The sequence below is a fragment of the Strix uralensis genome, chromosome 24, assembly GCF_047716275.1.
Source record: "Strix uralensis isolate ZFMK-TIS-50842 chromosome 24, bStrUra1, whole genome shotgun sequence".
NCBI classification, from domain to species: domain Eukaryota; kingdom Metazoa; phylum Chordata; class Aves; order Strigiformes; family Strigidae; genus Strix; species Strix uralensis.
In genome coordinates, this window is record NC_133995.1 from 4,508,686 (window position 1) to 4,526,302 (window position 17,617).

The following is a 17,617-nucleotide window of genomic DNA, read 5'->3' on the forward strand; positions in this document are numbered from 1 at the left end:
CGACTTGCCCTCCTGAAGGTTGTGGCCTCATGGGGATGCCAGGTAGTTACCCTGGCAGGGACCCCATGCCAGCCTGTCTCGTACCAAAGTTAGGTAAAGAACTCCTGTGCTGGGTTTTGACACTCGAGTTTTGCCAAGCCTGGTTCTGCTCTTCCACACTGGACACAAGCTGCTGGTGGACCTTTATTCAGAGCCAGGCCCAGAGCACCAGAGCCCTGTGCTGCGGCTGCAGGGGCTGGCTGCTGGGCTCTGCCCTCTTCCCATTCCCATCCCCCTTGTGCAGCCTCTTCAGGCCCTGAAACGCTGACAGGGGCGTACAGCAGATCAGAGCTTATTCAGGTACATCAGTAGGCACTGAGCTCCTCCTGACTGTAGTACGAATGAACCGCTTTTTCAAGATGGGAATATTTACTTTCAAATTTGATTGCATTTCATGCTGCTTCCCTGGTTTTGGTTTGTTTTCTTTTTTTTGATGCTGTATGCTCTGTTACTCTGAAATCTCTTTGGTGAAGAGCTACTGTAACTGCATTCAGCTTTCAAAAATCTGCCATCTATTGTTTGGTTTTCAAGCTGCTGCCATGTAATTGGTTAAAAATGAATGGCAGTTGGAGTTGTAGCAGATGAGCTGGGAGTGAGTGAGCAGTTACTTGTTGGGATCCCTTCCAGAGAAGGAAGGTGGAGTTTGAAGCTGCTCACAGCCTTTCTAAAATAAGAGTCAAAGCAAGTAGGTGCGTTTTGCCATGGATGAAACAACTAACTTTTTTTGTAGGAAACTAAAAGTTCAGTAAGTGAGGAGAGGGATTTTTAGTCTGAATATTCTTTCTACCAATATTCTGCTGTAAAATAATTCACTCCTATTAAAACTGTTGTGTATTTCAACATACTCTGATTCTTAATACACCGATCCTCATCTCAGGAGGATCCCCACTGGCTAGTTGCTATGCCAAGAGCAAAGAGAGCAGTTTATCTGTTACGGTTCTGCAGGTTGATGTTGGGACCCTGCGCTGCAGGTCAGAATTGCAGGTGGTTGTGGTAGCAACAGCTCCAAGTACTGGGCTTCAGGTGGTGTCTGCAGCTCCTGGCTCTCCTAAGGCCACTGTGGTGAAGGAGACAGGAGGGGGTTATGGTGTGTTCAGCCCGTCAGTTGTGAGCTGGTGTTAATTTGTCCCCTGCTGTTGTCATCTTGCTGATTTGGGGGTGAATGCTCTTCTGCATGCTTTGAAAGTGCAACAAGCTGCATGGCTCTTGAGCATTGTGTGCTCTAGGTGGAGTTTTCACAATCCTGAATGATGGTAACCCACCTCACCTTCTGTGGGACAATATGCCTTAGTGATTAGAGGCTGTTGCTCTTCCTTTACATCCCCCCAATCTCCTTAACAGGCTACAGGTACGTTCTTGCACCTACATCTGGCTAGACTAGATAATTGGGCATTAAAGAATTAAAAGCTTGCACCCAAATCAAAAGTAATAACAAGTGCTTGCAATACCTTGTATGTATGTACAGTAAAAACATGAGTTACTTAGTAAATTAGTGACAACTTGGTTTTATTACATTGGCTTGATTGATTTAAGTGAGATATCTCTTAAGGCATCTTTCATTAATCAGGTGCTATGTAACGATCAGGCTTTAAAACTCATCAGTACACACACGTGCTTTATCATTGGTATGAGTCAGAACAAAAATAGTTTCTTAAGGTTCTATTGCATTAAAAATGATATATTATTGATGACATGTGGCTGATGTCATCTACCTGGACTTGTGCACAGCATTTGACATTGTCCCACACAACATCCTTGTCTCTAAATTGGATAGACATGGATGTGACAGATGGACCACTTAGAGGATAAGGAATTGGCTGGATGGTTGTGCTCAGGATTGTGGTCAATGGCTCGGTGACCAAGTGGAGAGTGGTGACCAGTGACGTTCCTCAGGGGTCAGCACTGGCACTGTTTAACATCTTTGGTGCCATGGAGAGCGGGATCGAGGCCCCCTCAGCAAGCTCCCTGCTGACACCGAGCTGTGTGGTGCGGCTGACGCGCTGGAGGGAAGGGATCCATCCGGAGGGAGCTGGGCGGGCTGGAGAGGGGGGACGTGCAAACCTCATAGAGTTCAACAAGGCCAAGTGCAAGGTCCTGCCATGGGTCGAGGCAATCCCAAGCACAAACACAGGCTGGGCAAGGAGTGGGCTGAGAGCAGCCCTGAGGAGAATCACTTGGGGGTGTTGGTTGACAAGAAGCTCAACATGAGCCAGCAATATGCGCTCACAGCCCAGAAAGCCAACTGTGTCCTGGGCTGCAGGGAGAGAAGTGTGGCCAGCAGGTCGGAGGGGGGGATTCTCCCTCTCTGCTCCGCTCTCGTGAGACCCCCCTGCAGTGCCGTGGCCAGCTCTGGGGGCACCAGCATCAGAAGGACACAGACCTGCTTGAGTGGGTCCAGAGGAGGCCACAAAGATGCTCGGGGGGCTGGAGCACCCCCCTGTGAGGACAAGCTGAGAGAGTTGGGGGGGTTCAGCTGGAGAAGAGAAGGCTCCGGGGAGGCCTTAGAGCGGCCTCCCAGGACTGAAAGGGGCTACAGGAAAGGGGGGAGGGACTCTTGATCAGGGGTGTGGGAATAGGGTAAGGGATAATGGTTTCAAACTGAAAGAGGATAGATTTAGATGAGATGTAAGGAAGAAATTCTTCCCAGTGAGGGTGGTGAGGCCCTGGCACAGGTTGCCAGAGCAGCTGTGGCTGCTCCCTCCCTGGAAGGGTTCAAGGCCAGGTTGGACGGGGCTTTGGGCAACCTGGGCTAGTGGAAGGTGTCCCTGCCTGGGGCAGGGGGGATTTAATTTCCCTTCCAACCCAAACCATTCAGTGATCTTTAATTCTGTTGTTCTGTGAAATTGTGTTTGGAGCAGTCTCTGAGCAATCCAGATATATCTTAGGGGAAAACATTAAGAACAACGGAATAGATTGATTTAATATTTGAACTGGTAGAGGGTAACATTTCCAGGTGACGTAAACGTGTAATGCCTGTGCAATGCTGTGCATAGGCACCCAGGCTCTGGGGGAAGAAGGTACTTACTGGGGCTGGTTAGCAATACATCTTAGGGGGAGTTAATGTATCAAAATATCCTCAGTTACTGTAAATTTGTTTGGGCCCAAGTCCAAGGGCCTCTGGACTCAGGAATCCGTATGCACACGGTTGTGTACGTACTCAGAAATTCTGGTAGTTAATTCCTTTCTGCCTGCATAAGGGATGTGTGGCAGATGAGTGGCAGGAGTGTATTTAACCATATGGCATCAAGGGTTTAATAAAACCTCGCCTTTTCTACCATGTAATTCCTGCAAAAACAGGCTGAACCAGGCATCTGGGGGGCTTTTGCTGAAAATAGGAGGCTTAAAATAAAGCTGTTTGCTACCATACAGTTTTTTCTATTCAAACTTTTCAAGAATCAGCTGGGGGGAGACGGGGACTTTTAAATTGAAATATTTACATGAATCAGACATCTGGGCTTTGGGGGAGTGACCATTGCTGCACAAACAGTTTAAACTCTGAAGCTTTGCTGTGACTTAGTGCTTCCCTCTATTAAAGAAGGATTTCAGGACATTGGTGCTGGTAGCACTGAGAACACATGAGCCGCCAGTAAGTAAGGAGCTGTGTTATTTGAGAGGGGGTGCTTGGCAGAGGGTTTACTCCGGAGTTACAGTAGAAACGTGGGTGATTATTTCTGTTCAGAAGTTCTAGTTGCTGCAAGTATATCGGGCTTGGGGTTAGAGCCTTCTCAGAAATACTGTTGTCCTTATGCTTTTTTGTATAGTTCATAATTGAGAAGCTTGACTTCTCGTAGTGTAGATGTAGGAATTGGTGTGATTTGAAACCAGTTTAAATTTAACTGCCGAAGAAGAAAAACTGAGAAAGAAAATAGCATTTTAAAATCTAAACAGTAGGTCTTGCTTTTATGTTTTGTTAAAACGTGGTTTTTTTTCTGAAAGCTTTGTAAGTAGTTTTGCAGAAAATGGTGGAGCGGAGAGGACAGGGCAAAACTCTGTCTGCTGCTATTGCTCCTGTTCAAGACTTTTACAGAAGTGTATGTGGCTTAACCTAGTACAGGTGAAGACAAAGTGTAACTCATAGGTGTCCCCTGGCTTAAAACTTTATTTAGCTCAGTATTATGTATTTTAGCAGGGGAACATTTGTTTTTCCTGCCTCTAGAGAAGATGATCCTGCTTAGATTTGCAACAGCTCATCTTTCCCCCGGGGTTTTCCCCCTTACCCTGGTCAGATCTGCATACTCCAACCTTCTGTCTAGAATGCAGATACATATTCTGTATTAGCCAGCTTTATTTAAATTGCTGACTGAATTTAATCACATAGCACTAGCACAGCTGCCATTACCATAGCGTTAAGAAGCTCTTTATGAGGGTCGAATACAAGAATTACAATTTTTCAGATGACTGTCTTAAACCCAATAGTGTGAAGAGTGGGAATAGCCTTTATAAGTTGCTTGGTTGCACTCTTTAACGCTAGTACCTTTGAGGCTCACGGGGCAGAAGTAGCCCTAGCAAAGCATTAACCTGTTGCCTTATTCAAAATTGTGTTCCCTTCCGAGACACCCGGTGGTGGGACGTTATTGGATGCACTTCATCTGTTCCAGTTGGTGAGGCTGCCACGGTATGACTTCACTATTTTGGAAAAGCCTGTAAGAGGTTACTTTGAGTTAATAAATCTCAGTGAGTTTTCTGCATGTATTGGTCTTGGTGATTATAGGTTGGCAAAAGAAACGCTGCTGTCGGAGGGGGGCACTGATGGGGGTCAGCGCTGTCAGCAGCAATGTGAACTTTCCGTGTGTAAACCAGGTGCTGGCAGTTACGGGAGGACCTGGTGAACCACAGGTCTTCAGTCAGGGTGTGGATGTGCAGTGTTAAACCATCAAAACCGTATTGCAGACTGGAGTTTTGAATTGCATTTGTAGAAACAGTGGATTTTTGTTAAAGACTCAAGTAAACGAGTAAGTCTGTAAACTTTGCTAACAGTGAAGCACTATGCACAGAATAGGAGAAAACAATCGAGCATTTCATCAGCCTTCTTGCTGTCTCTTGCCAGAATTTGCAGGCTGTCCTGCATTGCATCAGTCCTGCTGGACATTATTTTCCATCTATATTTCAAAGCCAGATGGAAAATGATTCCTCTGTATATTGATAGAGTTATTTCATAACAAGGGAAAAGCCTTTTGTAATGTGCCTGTGCTAGTTCAACCTATAAATCATCCTTTTATTGTCTGGTTATGTTTGTGTCTATAGCAGAAAATGAAACGATCATTAGTAGGTATGAGAAAAGCATGTTAAAGGCTCCAGGTAGATTTTCTATCTGATGCAATCTGGGTGAATGCACCTTTATGTTGTTCTCCTGTGGTACAGGCATATCTACAGGTGCCAGTGAATGGCCAGCCTCGGACCTGCCGAGTCTCACGTTGCCTTGAGCGTCCCTTGTTTGGTTCAGTGCCCAGGGCAGCGCCTGGGGCTCGGACCCTTGTGCTTGTCCAGGGCAGCCTGGTGACAGCAGCTTCCCTGCTTATGTGAGACTTCATGCATGGCCCCTCGCCTTCTGGAATAGGAGAAAAACTGCTCTCCTAGACAAGTCTTATGCTTGAAACAGAAATAGTAAGTGAGGAACCACGTTTGTACTTGACAGCTGGAAAAATGCTTTTTAAAAAACCACCTGCTATGAGAATGAGAGACCCTCTGAATCTTAAAATGTTTAAAGACTGTAAAATTTGGCCGAAAGCAGGGAGTAGGATTTAAAAGCAGGATGTGTCATTGCTTTAGAAGTGCCTTTATATTCTACTGTAACTGCAGTACTGACAACGTGGGCCCATCACTCGCCTTTATTTTTGAGTAGGTAAAGAACTGATAGTCTTGTGTTCACTCCAAGCAACTTGCATTTTAAACTCTAGAGGAGTTTTATACAATTTATACTGAAGATGTGTTTTAACAGGCAGGTTTTGTCCTTATTTTGTCTTTTCCGATTTCCTAACGGTGCTGTTTCCCACTTACTGGGAATGCAGAAGGGAACAAAGCAGAGCATAAGACAGGAGGCTCTGTAGAGGAGGCACAGCCTGGCAGGTTTTTTGCCAGTGCCCTTCTGGGCTGTTTCCTTTTCATACTTTCTCCATTTTATTTTTTAAAGCCTTCGGGGACTCCCAAGTTACAGGTGTGGGAATGAACAGAAGCTGGGGCCAAAATTCCTAGCGTTAGACTCCAGTCACATTCGTTCAAATTCAAACCTGCTGTTTTCAGTGGATTTCCTTCATATTTACAGAATGAGACCCCAGATCTGATCTCAATCTTCAATAGAGCAGAAAGTTTTACTTTTTGCCTTTCTTTCTAATGGTTGGATTTCTCATTCAGCACAGGCCTCTGGAACGCGTCCCTGCGACTGGGGAATTTTTATTGCCACTGAACTGAGCTGACAAGCAGTATGATTATTTTTCTCTTCCTTTCTCTGGGGAAGTATGTAGCTGATGATGAAAAGCAAATAGTTTTTATGAAAATTAGAAAGTTGGATTGCTGCCTAATTGCCAGTGTGATATTTTTTTCATAGCAAGTTTGATTGCTTTTTTTTTTGTTTTTTTACTTAACCCAATTCCAAAATTGTGTAGGGTGCACAAGAGCAGACCAGCTGAGAGAAGATGGATGTGAGTGGTTACTCCATGAGAGAGGCCAGGTTTACAAACTCAGCGTGGTACAGGACTGGCACAGCTGGACTGCATGTGGCCTCCAGCTGAGAAATCCGCACCTTGCGTACTGCCCAGGGAGGCCTTGGCCAGCAGATCTCTCCTGGTTTGGGTATCTCTGTGCTGCACTCCCGTTGGGGGTTAGACATACCCTATACTGATTCGCTAACCCTTATGTACAGGAAATGCTTCTTGTTATTTATCTTAAGCATGTGAGATTTCCCTTTTTTCTTTCCAGAGGAGGAATTCAGTCATTGCGAAGTTGTTTTTCTGCTTTTATGTTTAGAGGAACTTTTGCCATGTTCCAAGGATATCTTTTAAGAAATTAAAGCAAGGCTAAACTTTTTTGAAAGACGTGCAATTGTATTAGAAATACATCTTGTTCTAAAGTAGTAGACTGTAGAATTAGGTCAGGCACACCCTGCATACGCGTGTTTCCTGCTTGCTCATATTTCTGAGAATAATTGTACATGGGAATGTTTTTGTAGATTTAAAGGAGTGTTGTCACCTTAAAAATGAGTTGTTTGGAGTTTTATTTAAGTCATTGTGGTTACGCTGTGGTTTAGGAAGAGTGGAAGATTGCTAACTGTCTGATTCACTTGCTCAATGTGCTGCTGGTCCTTCTTCGCCATTCGCAAATGGAGTGGTGAAGTAAGGTTACTCACTTCTACTATTTTTACTCTCATACAACTTCCTTCTTGTCATGCCAGATGATGGTGAAGCAGTGCATAAGCAGTTGGATGTTAACAGTAAAGGGCTTTACTTTTCAATGGATTTTGACAGCTCAGCTTTTCATTATTTTTCTTTGAAGTTTCTGTGATGTTCTGCGAACTTGATACCTAAAATGTTTTATAATGGCTCTTAAAAAAAAAAAAAAAATCCCAAGGGTAAGGATAAGGAACAAGTAATACAATAAAAAATTAAGAACCAGCAAGTCTGTACTGATCTGTTATCTTTTTGCTTAATAAAATGTCCTGTATCTAAATGGGTTTTCTCTGCTGGACATGTTACTGCGTTTGAGTTTCTTTTCTTTGCACACATCACCTATGTGCTGTTCACATTGGTCTGTACAAGTTAAGCCATTCAGCTCCTTCCGGTAGCTGGATGAGAGCTGTATGCTTTGGGAAGTGGGTTTGGATGTGCCTCAGATCCTTTAGGATGGGGAAGGATAATGTGCTGAAGATCAGCCCAGGCCTTTTTACTTTCCAGTACACTTCCCTTTTTTCTTAATTACATAGAGCAAGGATCAGCCTCTTTATCTCTGCAAAGGGTTTGTAGCATGAATTGTTTGTGCCAAATATGCATTGCTAAATAAAACTGTTTCCAATTTGTGTTTAAAAAAAAAATTAAATATCACTTCCATATTTTTCTGTCAACAGTGTTGGCTCTAAACAAGTTCAGATAAAGAGGACTTCACCGTGACCATCAGCACGTGATGCTTGTTCCGTTGCACGGCTCATTCTTAACACTGTGTTCTGGAGGCAGGAGGGACTTACATGCTCTAAACCAGCAGCTGCAGTCAGATGTGAATTTTGATTTTTTGACTGTGATACCGATTTCCTTTAAAAAAACAAACACAAAACAAAAACCCCAACACAGCCTATTTAGGAGTGTTTTCTCTGATCTTTAGTGCTGGGCTTTTGATATTCATGGATCCCAGCTCCCAGAATCCAGCTGTCCACAAGCTGTGAGTCTTCACCTCCTCTGCAGACTGGTCCCTACCTGGTCCTTCAGGATCTGAACATACAAACAAGTTACTGTGAAGTGAGCTAAGAAGTCAGGGTGCTTGTTTACTGCTCATGATCAATTCTGGGGTACCAGCCAGTTTATGCTTACCAGAGGGTAGGAACGTGCATAGAAACAGACCTCAGAAGAAGATGGTAACCTGTTAGTATTTGTCCTGCTAACCACAGGGTGATTGCTGGTGCAGGGCCAGGGAGCTTGAGTAGTGAACGTGCTAAAAGTCAGCATAACACCTAGTTAGTGGGCCTGAAACTTTGGCTGGTCCTGAAGATTATGTCTCTTTTTCTGTGTCCCTGTTCTCTCATAAAAGACTTCCCTGCAGTGCTTCCCAGGGCTGGTAGGAGGAATGAGCAGTTAATATTTGTAAAAAGCTTTGAAGATGAATAGTGCTAATTATTATTTATAGGTATTCATTCTCACCATGGGTAGTTCACCTTGATCCTGGGCATGAAAGGAAACCAGGACATTTGTAAGCTGGTCAGGCATGAGTATGGCCTTCTGAAGTCTTTATGTACTAGTTTCCCTACTGGGTTGTGTGTGTGATTGCATTATATTTGTCATGTTAAATGACTAGTTTGGCTATTTCTTGTCCCAGGCAGATGTGTTAAAGGAACCTTACTCATTTGCCTCAATTCTGCTGACACATAATGTGTAGGATTTGGGCATGCCAAGAGGGGACAGAAGACAGGAAAATGCCATTAGCCTGGTCCAAGTCGGATTATCAGCAGGGTTGGACATTCAGTTGCCTGTAGATTTAAGGAGGAAAGTCAGATCTGGTGCTTGTAAGAGCCACTGCAATTGTGAAGAGCATCTGTTTCTGAATGTTCCCATCTCTGCAGTTTTTAGCACCTTTCATTGGTGCTAAAGTTGGTGTAATAGGAAAGAATGAGGAGAAGGGTGTCAACAGCTGGGGCTATTTAGTAGATTAAGCAGCGAAGGGTGGGGAAAAGATCAAGGAAAACTAGTGTAATGTAGTTCCTGTGTATCTGATAATATTTCTATAAATAGTTGCTGATATATTGTAGTAGAGGACTCTGCTGAATGGTATGCAGACTCTCTTGAACTGTGTGTGCATAATTCAAAGCTTAAGGTGATGAAAAATGATTGTCAAGTTAGAGATGCTGCATTCATCAAACCCAGTTTGACTGTTGTGAAAATTCAGTCTGTAGGCATTTCATGCTATTTGACATCACTTAAATATGGCTTATAAGGCAGACCTCTTGTGAAGTTATGGAATGTAAGTGTCCCTTGATAAAGCTGCTGTTTGCCTGGATATAAACTGTTTATTGATCTGACTCCCTGCTTAAATTTTCCTCTCTGCTAAGTAATGTATTAAATAATTAAGAGATTGTTCAGACAGTGCAAGGGGAGCTTATTGACAGAACTGCTGCAGTGGAACACTCTTGAAAGAAAGAGGCCTAAGAAGTAAATTTTATGCTTATCAGGTTTTCTTAATAGAGTTCTTGTCAGCTCACAGAGCAAAGTCTGTTCCAAGCAAGTGTGTTAGCATCTCAGTTTTATCAGGGAGCTTGTTTCTATATGGAAGAATTGGGGGGGGAAAAAAAGAGTTCCTGAGACACAGCCCAGTATGTTGTTTGTGTTCCTCCCAGCGATTAGCCAGTCTCAAGAACAACTCCTCTTAAGGGTTTTCCCAAGATGATTGCATATCCTCTCAACAAGGATTTTTATTTTCCCCATCTCAAAACACTTTTGCACAAGTAAATCAAACTACAGTTTTAAAAAATATGTTTTGGCTTTCAGTGCAGGTACCAAGTTTTAAAGCATCTTGGTCAAAAGGTATAAGCATAATTACAATGTATGGAATGCACCGAATATGTTTGAATCAACACTATTAGTTGTATAAATAGTTTAACATTTGCAGTCTAGGAAACTCCATTTCCTCACAATAATTACAATAGGCTGCATGAAATAGAGGAATAATTGACTTTTTATTGTTCCATTTGACATTGTCAGTTGAGGAATTGATTTAAAAGCTTTTTTTTTTCCCCCCTCTAGGGTGTTGTACAGTATGTGGGTTTGCGTAGTTAGGTTTACTTTAAACAGTATTTTCTACATATTCTGTATGTTTACTCATTTATATAGAACATTCCTGGGGTAGTAGATTTGTCCTGAAGTTGTATGAGTAGGGCAGTTGGTATGTTCTGCTTGGGGGGGCTCCCCACACCCATGTCCCACTGCCCAGCAGCCTGCTGGCCTTTCTTACACCCCTTTGCTGGTCTGATGCACGAGAGAAGAGGGCAGAAGATTGCAGAGGTTTATTTACGAGGAGTTTGGGTTGCCCTTTGCTCAGGCAAAAGGGGGTGGATTTGTTCATGTATGACCACAGGGCAGCATTCACGGGGACTGTTGGGTGTCTGGTGGGACTGAGGAGGGGATCTCTCCAGGGTCCAGGCAACCAGTGCAGTGGGTCCTAGAAAACAGCCTGGAAAGTGTCAGGAGAGGGAGTTTCCTGAGCCAACGATGGGTGTCTGGTGAGAGGAGAGGTGGATAGCGATGCACTGTGTGCTGTTAAGTTTGCTGGAACCAAGGTGGCCCTCATAGGCTCCTTGTGTTGCTGTTCCTACCAGCCAGCCAGAGCCCTTAAAAAAAAGAAAAAACACAGTAGCTTTTTACATGGCTTTGCTGTTGCCAAAAATCTTCTTTCTGATTAATATCACATGATGCGTAAGCAACAGATATTCTAAAAATATACAGATATAATAATACTGGCAACTTAGTATTTGTTTTACAGAACAAGAGGAAGGATTTGTTATTCCTTTTCTAAATTTCTAATTAAGAGTGAAATGCTTGCACTGACTGCCGGTAACGATGGGCTTGAAACCCACCACTGAACTGCTCATTAAAGCCTTCATCCTCAGCAGGTCCTGACCAGAAAATTCGCCAACTCTTATTTGGCATTTTGTGGTTTTATTAGTGCTGTATTTTATCTGGTTTGTATCTAGCTGTGTCCATGTTCTGCCATGCTTTATAGATGGCATCCGTGGGCCCTGGAGTCTTAATTCAGCCAAGAAAAAGACACAGGACAATTGTTCTGCAGGGGGGAAACTGGGAAAATTCATTAATGAGGAAATTGGTGTTTTATGTTTGAGTGAAAGGAAAACTCTTCAAGCCAAGAAAGGAGAGCTGTTTCTTGTCCAAGGCAATAGCAGGACAAAATACATGCCAAAGAGAGAAGGAGGGAAAGAGGCAGCAAAAGAGAGCTGTTAGGAGATACAGAGGGGTAAAGTGGGACTTAAAGATAGGAACAGGGAAGAAAAATTTCACTTAAGGGTGAAATCTCCAAACAGGAATAATGGAAGATGTCTCTGTGCGTATGCTGAAAGAACATTGGAGATTTGAATGGCCAGTGGATGCGAGGCTGCTGCAGTCATGGCTATGCTATGTGATACGAGTATTTGTTGTAGGACTATAATAGTGGGGTGAGCACTGTATGACAGGAGGGGGCTAAATCAAGAAAGAGGAAAACTAAAAAAACAATGACTGGGAATAGGGAACCTCCTAGTCAAACCTTGGAGTGATTAAGAGGCAGTGCCTGAGGTGTTAACTGGGAAGATGTTGTGTATGGGGCTATTGCCAGGTTACAGACCTCATTTTGCCAGTGCTGGGAATCCAGAGGTATGTAAACGTTTTTGAAGGGCTCTACTGGTCTAGATCACACATGTGATCCAAAGACATCAGTGGCTTTAGACTTACTTTTAAAAAAGCAAAGGTTTATAGATGAAATAGACCCCTGGTTACTTTAAAACCCTTTTTTCCCCCCAAAGCCCCATATCTGAAGAAATGCCTCTTGAGCCTGAGGGGCTTTGCTTGCAGTATCAAGTAGAGGGATTTGAACTTCACTGCTTGGGAGTTTCTTCCAAAACTAACAACCTGGTATTTTCTCTCCTAGCTCTTCCCTTAGGAAACGCAACCACCTCCTCGCATCACGGAGGCCCAGCATGAATGTTAACTGTGCTGGTGGGACAGACTGGTCAAGAAGTCTGGAGTCCAGTTGCTCTGTGGAAAACATAACTGTAGCAGTCCATGAGTCAGAAGAAAGTAATGTGGTGCTAGGAGGTCACAGCCCTGCTGCAGTTCCCAGGACTGAGGGTAAGGATAATATCTTTACATTATAGTAATCTTTAAGGGAGATTTATTGGTTTTTTTGAGAGGTGTTGTTTTGGAAAAATTCCAGTATCCCAAGGCAGCTTGCCCTGGGGAATATGTACCCTGCCTTTGCCAGGCTGGTCTGAAGAACAACAGTCCACAGCAGAGTTTAGGGTCTTGCTGTCTTGGCAGGATTACCGCATGGGTATGTCCTGGCTGGCCAACTTGCAGCTCCTCCTGAGGTGGTCCTGAGGTTGAACAGATTAACTGAAAGTAGCTGGACAGTCTGATGAGCTGGGTGCCCACCATGGACCGGGCATCAAGCGCTGCTGGCTTAAACCACCTCCAGTGTGGTGTGTGCTTCTGCTCCAGCTTTCCTGTGAGAGTACTGGTCAGTGCTGGCAATCCGTGTCCGTATTTCTGGCCTTGTCTAATTCCTGTGCTCCTGCTCTTAACACACTGAATCTGTCTTGCTTTATCAAGGAGTATTAAGCATTGTGGTTCATTGGAAAATTTTTTATCCAAAATCTGCTGGCTCAGTTTGAAAATACAGTTTAGTTTTATGTCAGATAACATATATCGACATCCTTTGTTATTGTGTGACTCCGTTTTCTCATTACTGTAGGAAGTGTTACTATCAAATGATGTTTTTCAATAAATTATATTTTCAATAAATTATTTTTTCAATAAATTATTTCTTACCCTTGCAATATTTGTGTGTCTCAGGTTTAGATTCTGAATGTCGACACACTGCTTATCCAGTAAGTCCCCAGATCAGTAGCATGTTGTCTGCTCCCGAAGACACGCACAGTTGTCATTTCCAAGATGGAAATAAGAGACAGTCAGAATATTTTAATACCCAGGAACGCCATGGATGCTGCGCTTTGTCTTCAAGCAACAATTCACAAACAGTGGCTCCAGAGAAAGTGACGCTTGTGGTAGATGGCACTCGCTTTGCAGTGAATCCACAGATTTTCACTGCTCACCCTGATACTATGCTGGGAAGGTGGGTGATTTCCACTATTTTCAAGATATCTCAAGGGGGTCAAATGTTTGCTAAAATGGAACAAACTCCTAGTGTTTGTTTTGCAATCTCATCTGTATGCACAAATGAAGCAAGGTTGACCTCATTCAGAGCTTGACTGTGAGGCCTTGAAAACATGACCAGACGTAGAGAGAGTTGGTAGGTCTCTAGATAACATTCTCCCTTTCATCAACTTCCTTCAAACAATGTGCACTTTTAACTAGACATGGTCTCCTTTTGCCTTCTCTCCAAGTGTTTGCCTTGTTTGTAAGTAGTACATCTGTTCAGAGCTGATAACCTCAGTTCCAGAATGAGGAAAATGATAATGCTTCATCCCCCTCCTGCTCTTATCTTTTGATACTCTACTGAAAGAGAAGTTACTCAGCTCCCTGTAACATGGCCCAAAGGTTGGAGCCTATTGGTGCGGCAAGAAGCACTCATGTTTCTGTATTGCCAGCACTTTCACCCATCTCTGACCAAAGGGAGACAGGTTCTGTTGGGTTACTGACCCTTGCACGGGTCATTGTGTAAAACAAGGGGTCACAAGGCGTGCGGCGGTTATCTTGTGTAGCCTCAGCAAAAGGGCTTTATTGCCAGAGTATTTTCTGACCCAGGCTTGAATGATCTGTTCCTTTGAGCTGTGCCTTGCTCCATACAACGCAGCTATAGCGACAGACAGAGTCCAGCTATAGGAGGACTTAGCTGAGACAGCTCTTGTGCTTATTTACTGTGTAAGAGATTTGAGTATAGGTTTCCAGTTACTGTATATAAGTGTCACTGCTGGTTTTGTTTAACCTCAATGCACCTACTGGTCTCTAGAATAAATGCATTTAAATATACTTGTGCACTCACCTGGATTTTTATTTGTTCAGAATGTTTGGACCAGGAAGAGAATATAATTTCACCAGGCCAAATGAAAAGGGAGAATATGAAATCGCAGAAGGAATTAGCTCAGCTGTATTCCGGACTGTGCTGGTAAGGAGATGTTTGAGATTGAAAAGAAACCGATCTGTTTGTCACATGTGCAGAGCTGAGCCATCTCCCAGGCAGCTGCACACCCCCTGGGACATATTCTTTTATTACTGTTTTGCATTGTGATTTTTTTTTTTTTAAAAAAATTATAGTAGACTTTGGTATGAGTCAACATTTCAGCTATTTGCTAATGTTGCCTTTTACCTTTCATGTGTCATGCCGTTGTAGTTCCTGAGCTGTGTCCTGACCTTGTGGTTGCATATAAATGCATATTGCATATGAGATGTTATGAAACCCAATGCCATGGGAAAAGTTTTAACTGGAGCTCACCGTTTATCAGACCCAAGAGGATCTGCAGAGAGACGTAGATTCTCGGACAGGCAGGGCTGGTTTTACTGTTCACAGAGCTATATATAGCCTCTGTAACTCTCAGATGTTGGTTAAGAAAACAAAGAGCTAATTAAAAATTACCAGTGTCCAAGATATTCTTAGTTTTTCTCTCCAAAAACTGTCCTTTTATTTGCAGGATTATTACAAAACCGGAATCATTAACTGTCCTGATGGGATTTCCATCCCAGACCTTCGAGACACATGTGATTACCTCTGCATAAACTTTGATTTCAACACAATCAAATGTCAAGATTTAAGTAAGTATGGAGAGAAATCAGCTCGTAGGAGATCATCTGCATGATGTTGAGCACTCTGGTCCTGATTCGGTGCAGTTCTTAATTGTGTGCTTTAATTTAAGTGTGAAGGTGTGGACCCTGGTAGGACTCACGTATGCGTTGTGTTTGAACAGCTTCCTTTTTTGCTGCATCAATCTGAAGTGATTGAATCTTGCAGAATGCAGACACCTTGCTCAAAAAAGCAAATTGAAATTATAAAAATTCTAGTCTCCTCTTGTAACAGAAGCTGAGAAGAAGAGCTTGCTACTACAGCCAAACAAAATGAAGGCTAAAAACAGGGTTATAACTCCTGTCTAAAATTTACCAGAGATTTAAGAATAATTTAAGCTAAAGGGTGATGGGCAGAGCAGGAACCAAAGATACCAGAGTTGGAAAGTAGTAGAGAGTTCCTAGTCATGAAGGGATCTGATTGGGAGCAGCTTTTTGGTGGGTATGCTGGCAAAAAAGTACTTTTAACATAGGTAAACCTGTGAAAGGCCCTATAATGAAATGGGGTATATGGTATCATAGCACAGCTGTGGGTGGAATTTCCTATCCTGTCCTCTGAGTGATCACAGAGAAGGCAGAAAATGTGCTTTCAAGGACAGAGGTTGTTGCTGAAAATTCAAGTTAAGTATCATAATGAATTAATTATTCAGTCTATTACTGTTTCACTGTATTGATTGGACCTTGGTGGTTTTTTAATGGTAATGGAATGGTTCTACAGTGTAATTTGCATCCCATTTGAAATGCAGTCTCATATATCTGATTTTGCCATTTCTGGAGCTGGAGACTATTGATGTATCTGAACATATGTTAAGGAGTTTGTCTAAAGAATGTGGGCTGTGCTCTTGAATGTATCTGGAAAATGTAGACATATTTTCATACTGTGTAAAAAAGCTCATCCTCTGATTTATGTCTCGTTAGGTGCTCTGTTACATGAGCTCTCCAATGATGGTGCTCACAAGCAGTTTGATAGCTACCTGGAGGAGCTAATTCTGCCTATAATGGTGGATAGCGCAAGGAAAGGCGAACGTGAATGCCACATTGTCGTGCTGACAGACGAAGACACCGTGGACTGGGATGAAGATCATCCACCTCCGATGGGAGAGGAGTACTCACAAAGTAAGGGCTCTACACTGGGGCTCCTGGCTCTGTGTTCAGTGCCCACCCAGACACCTGGCCATTAGGAAAGGACCCGTTGCCCAAACAGCAGTCTTCCTCCAGGAAGAGGTGTTGGCACGTGGAGTCCTGTTTTGTACGTTCCTTCTACAACTCCCTGAAAGGAGGGTGCAGAGAGGGGGGGATGAGTCTCTTGAACCAAGGAACAAGCGCCAGGACAAGAGGGAATGGCCTCAAGCTGCACCAGGGCAGGGTCAGACTGGCTCTTAGGAAGGATTTCTTTGCAGAAGGGGTTGTTGGGCGTTGGAATGGGCTGCCCAGGGCAGGGGGGGAGTCCCCATCCCTGGAGGGGTTGAAGAGTCGGGTTGACCCAGCGCTGAGGGATCTGGTGGAGTTGGGAACGGTCAGGGTGAGGTTCATGGTTGGACTGGAGGAGCTTCAAGGGCTTTTCCAACCGAGATGATTCTGCAATTCTGAACTGGCTGCTGCTAGAGGCAGGATAGCTGGCTAGTTAGAGCTTGCATCGGTAGTGACAGCACACACTGCATCTTTTCCTTTTGTTTGTTGCTTCCCCCTCAGCCTTTTCGTTACTCCCTAGTGAATGAATATTCTGCTTTCCCCACCCATCACCACCCATTCTACCCAGACTGTAATGTGTATCACTGCCCTCTCACCACGGAAGTGCAGCTAACCCCAGTGATGAGAACACACACCTGAAGTAGTTCTTGGAAACCAGACCTGGCACCCCGGCGGCTGAACATGTCAAAACGGGGAGAAGATCCCTCCTTGCAGATTCTAATCACCCTTTTTATTTCTCAAGTCCTTTACAGTTCCAAGCTGTACAGATTCTTCAAGTACATTGAGAACCGTGATGTTGCAAAAGCTGTATTAAAGGAACGGGGCCTGAAAAATATTCGCATTGGCATTGAAGGTAAAATATTTCTTCAACAAAGGAAATTCTAAAACAGGTGACTCCGTAGTCAGTAAAGCCTGGTTTCCTCTGGACTCTAGGCATTTCCTGTTTTGCTCTGGTTTAGTAAGCATTTATTTTCATGAAACTCGTAGAAGCTGGGCATGTTCCTTCACCTCTATCATGTTACACTGAAATTGGCCAGGAGGCCTAGAAGTTAAAGGAAAGTGGAAGATATGTAGCACGTACTAGCAAGTGCCTTGTCTCTTCAGGACTGAGTAAACAGGAAACGGGAGTCAAACACTTCAGCCTGCTGATCTGAGCATTCCCTTAGGGAGCTCAGAGAACGTTGTGCTGG

At 43.6% G+C, this 17,617-nt stretch overlaps 1 protein-coding gene across 9 annotated transcripts in view; it reads left to right on the forward strand.

The window, feature by feature from the left end:
* KCTD20 (potassium channel tetramerization domain containing 20) overlaps nucleotides 1-17,617 on the forward strand; it is a 30,816-nt gene that overhangs the window by 9,621 nt on the left and 3,578 nt on the right. For 4 of the 9 annotated variants that reach the window (XM_074893733.1, XM_074893734.1, XM_074893732.1 and 1 more), the window contains 6 exons: nucleotides 12,370-12,569; nucleotides 13,293-13,572; nucleotides 14,463-14,565; nucleotides 15,089-15,209; nucleotides 16,155-16,352; nucleotides 17,170-17,280. In XM_074893733.1, coding sequence (XP_074749834.1) covers nucleotides 12,419-12,569; nucleotides 13,293-13,572; nucleotides 14,463-14,565; nucleotides 15,089-15,209; nucleotides 16,155-16,352; nucleotides 17,170-17,280 — 964 coding nt within the window. In that variant the 5' untranslated portion in view covers nucleotides 12,370-12,418. Of the gene's footprint in view, nucleotides 1-3,516; nucleotides 3,626-5,618; nucleotides 5,644-12,369; nucleotides 12,570-13,292; nucleotides 13,573-14,462; nucleotides 14,566-15,088; nucleotides 15,210-16,154; nucleotides 16,353-17,169; nucleotides 17,281-17,617 lie in introns of those variants that run through there. The other 5 variants (XM_074893737.1, XM_074893738.1, XM_074893730.1 and 2 more) reach the window with 5 other exon arrangements.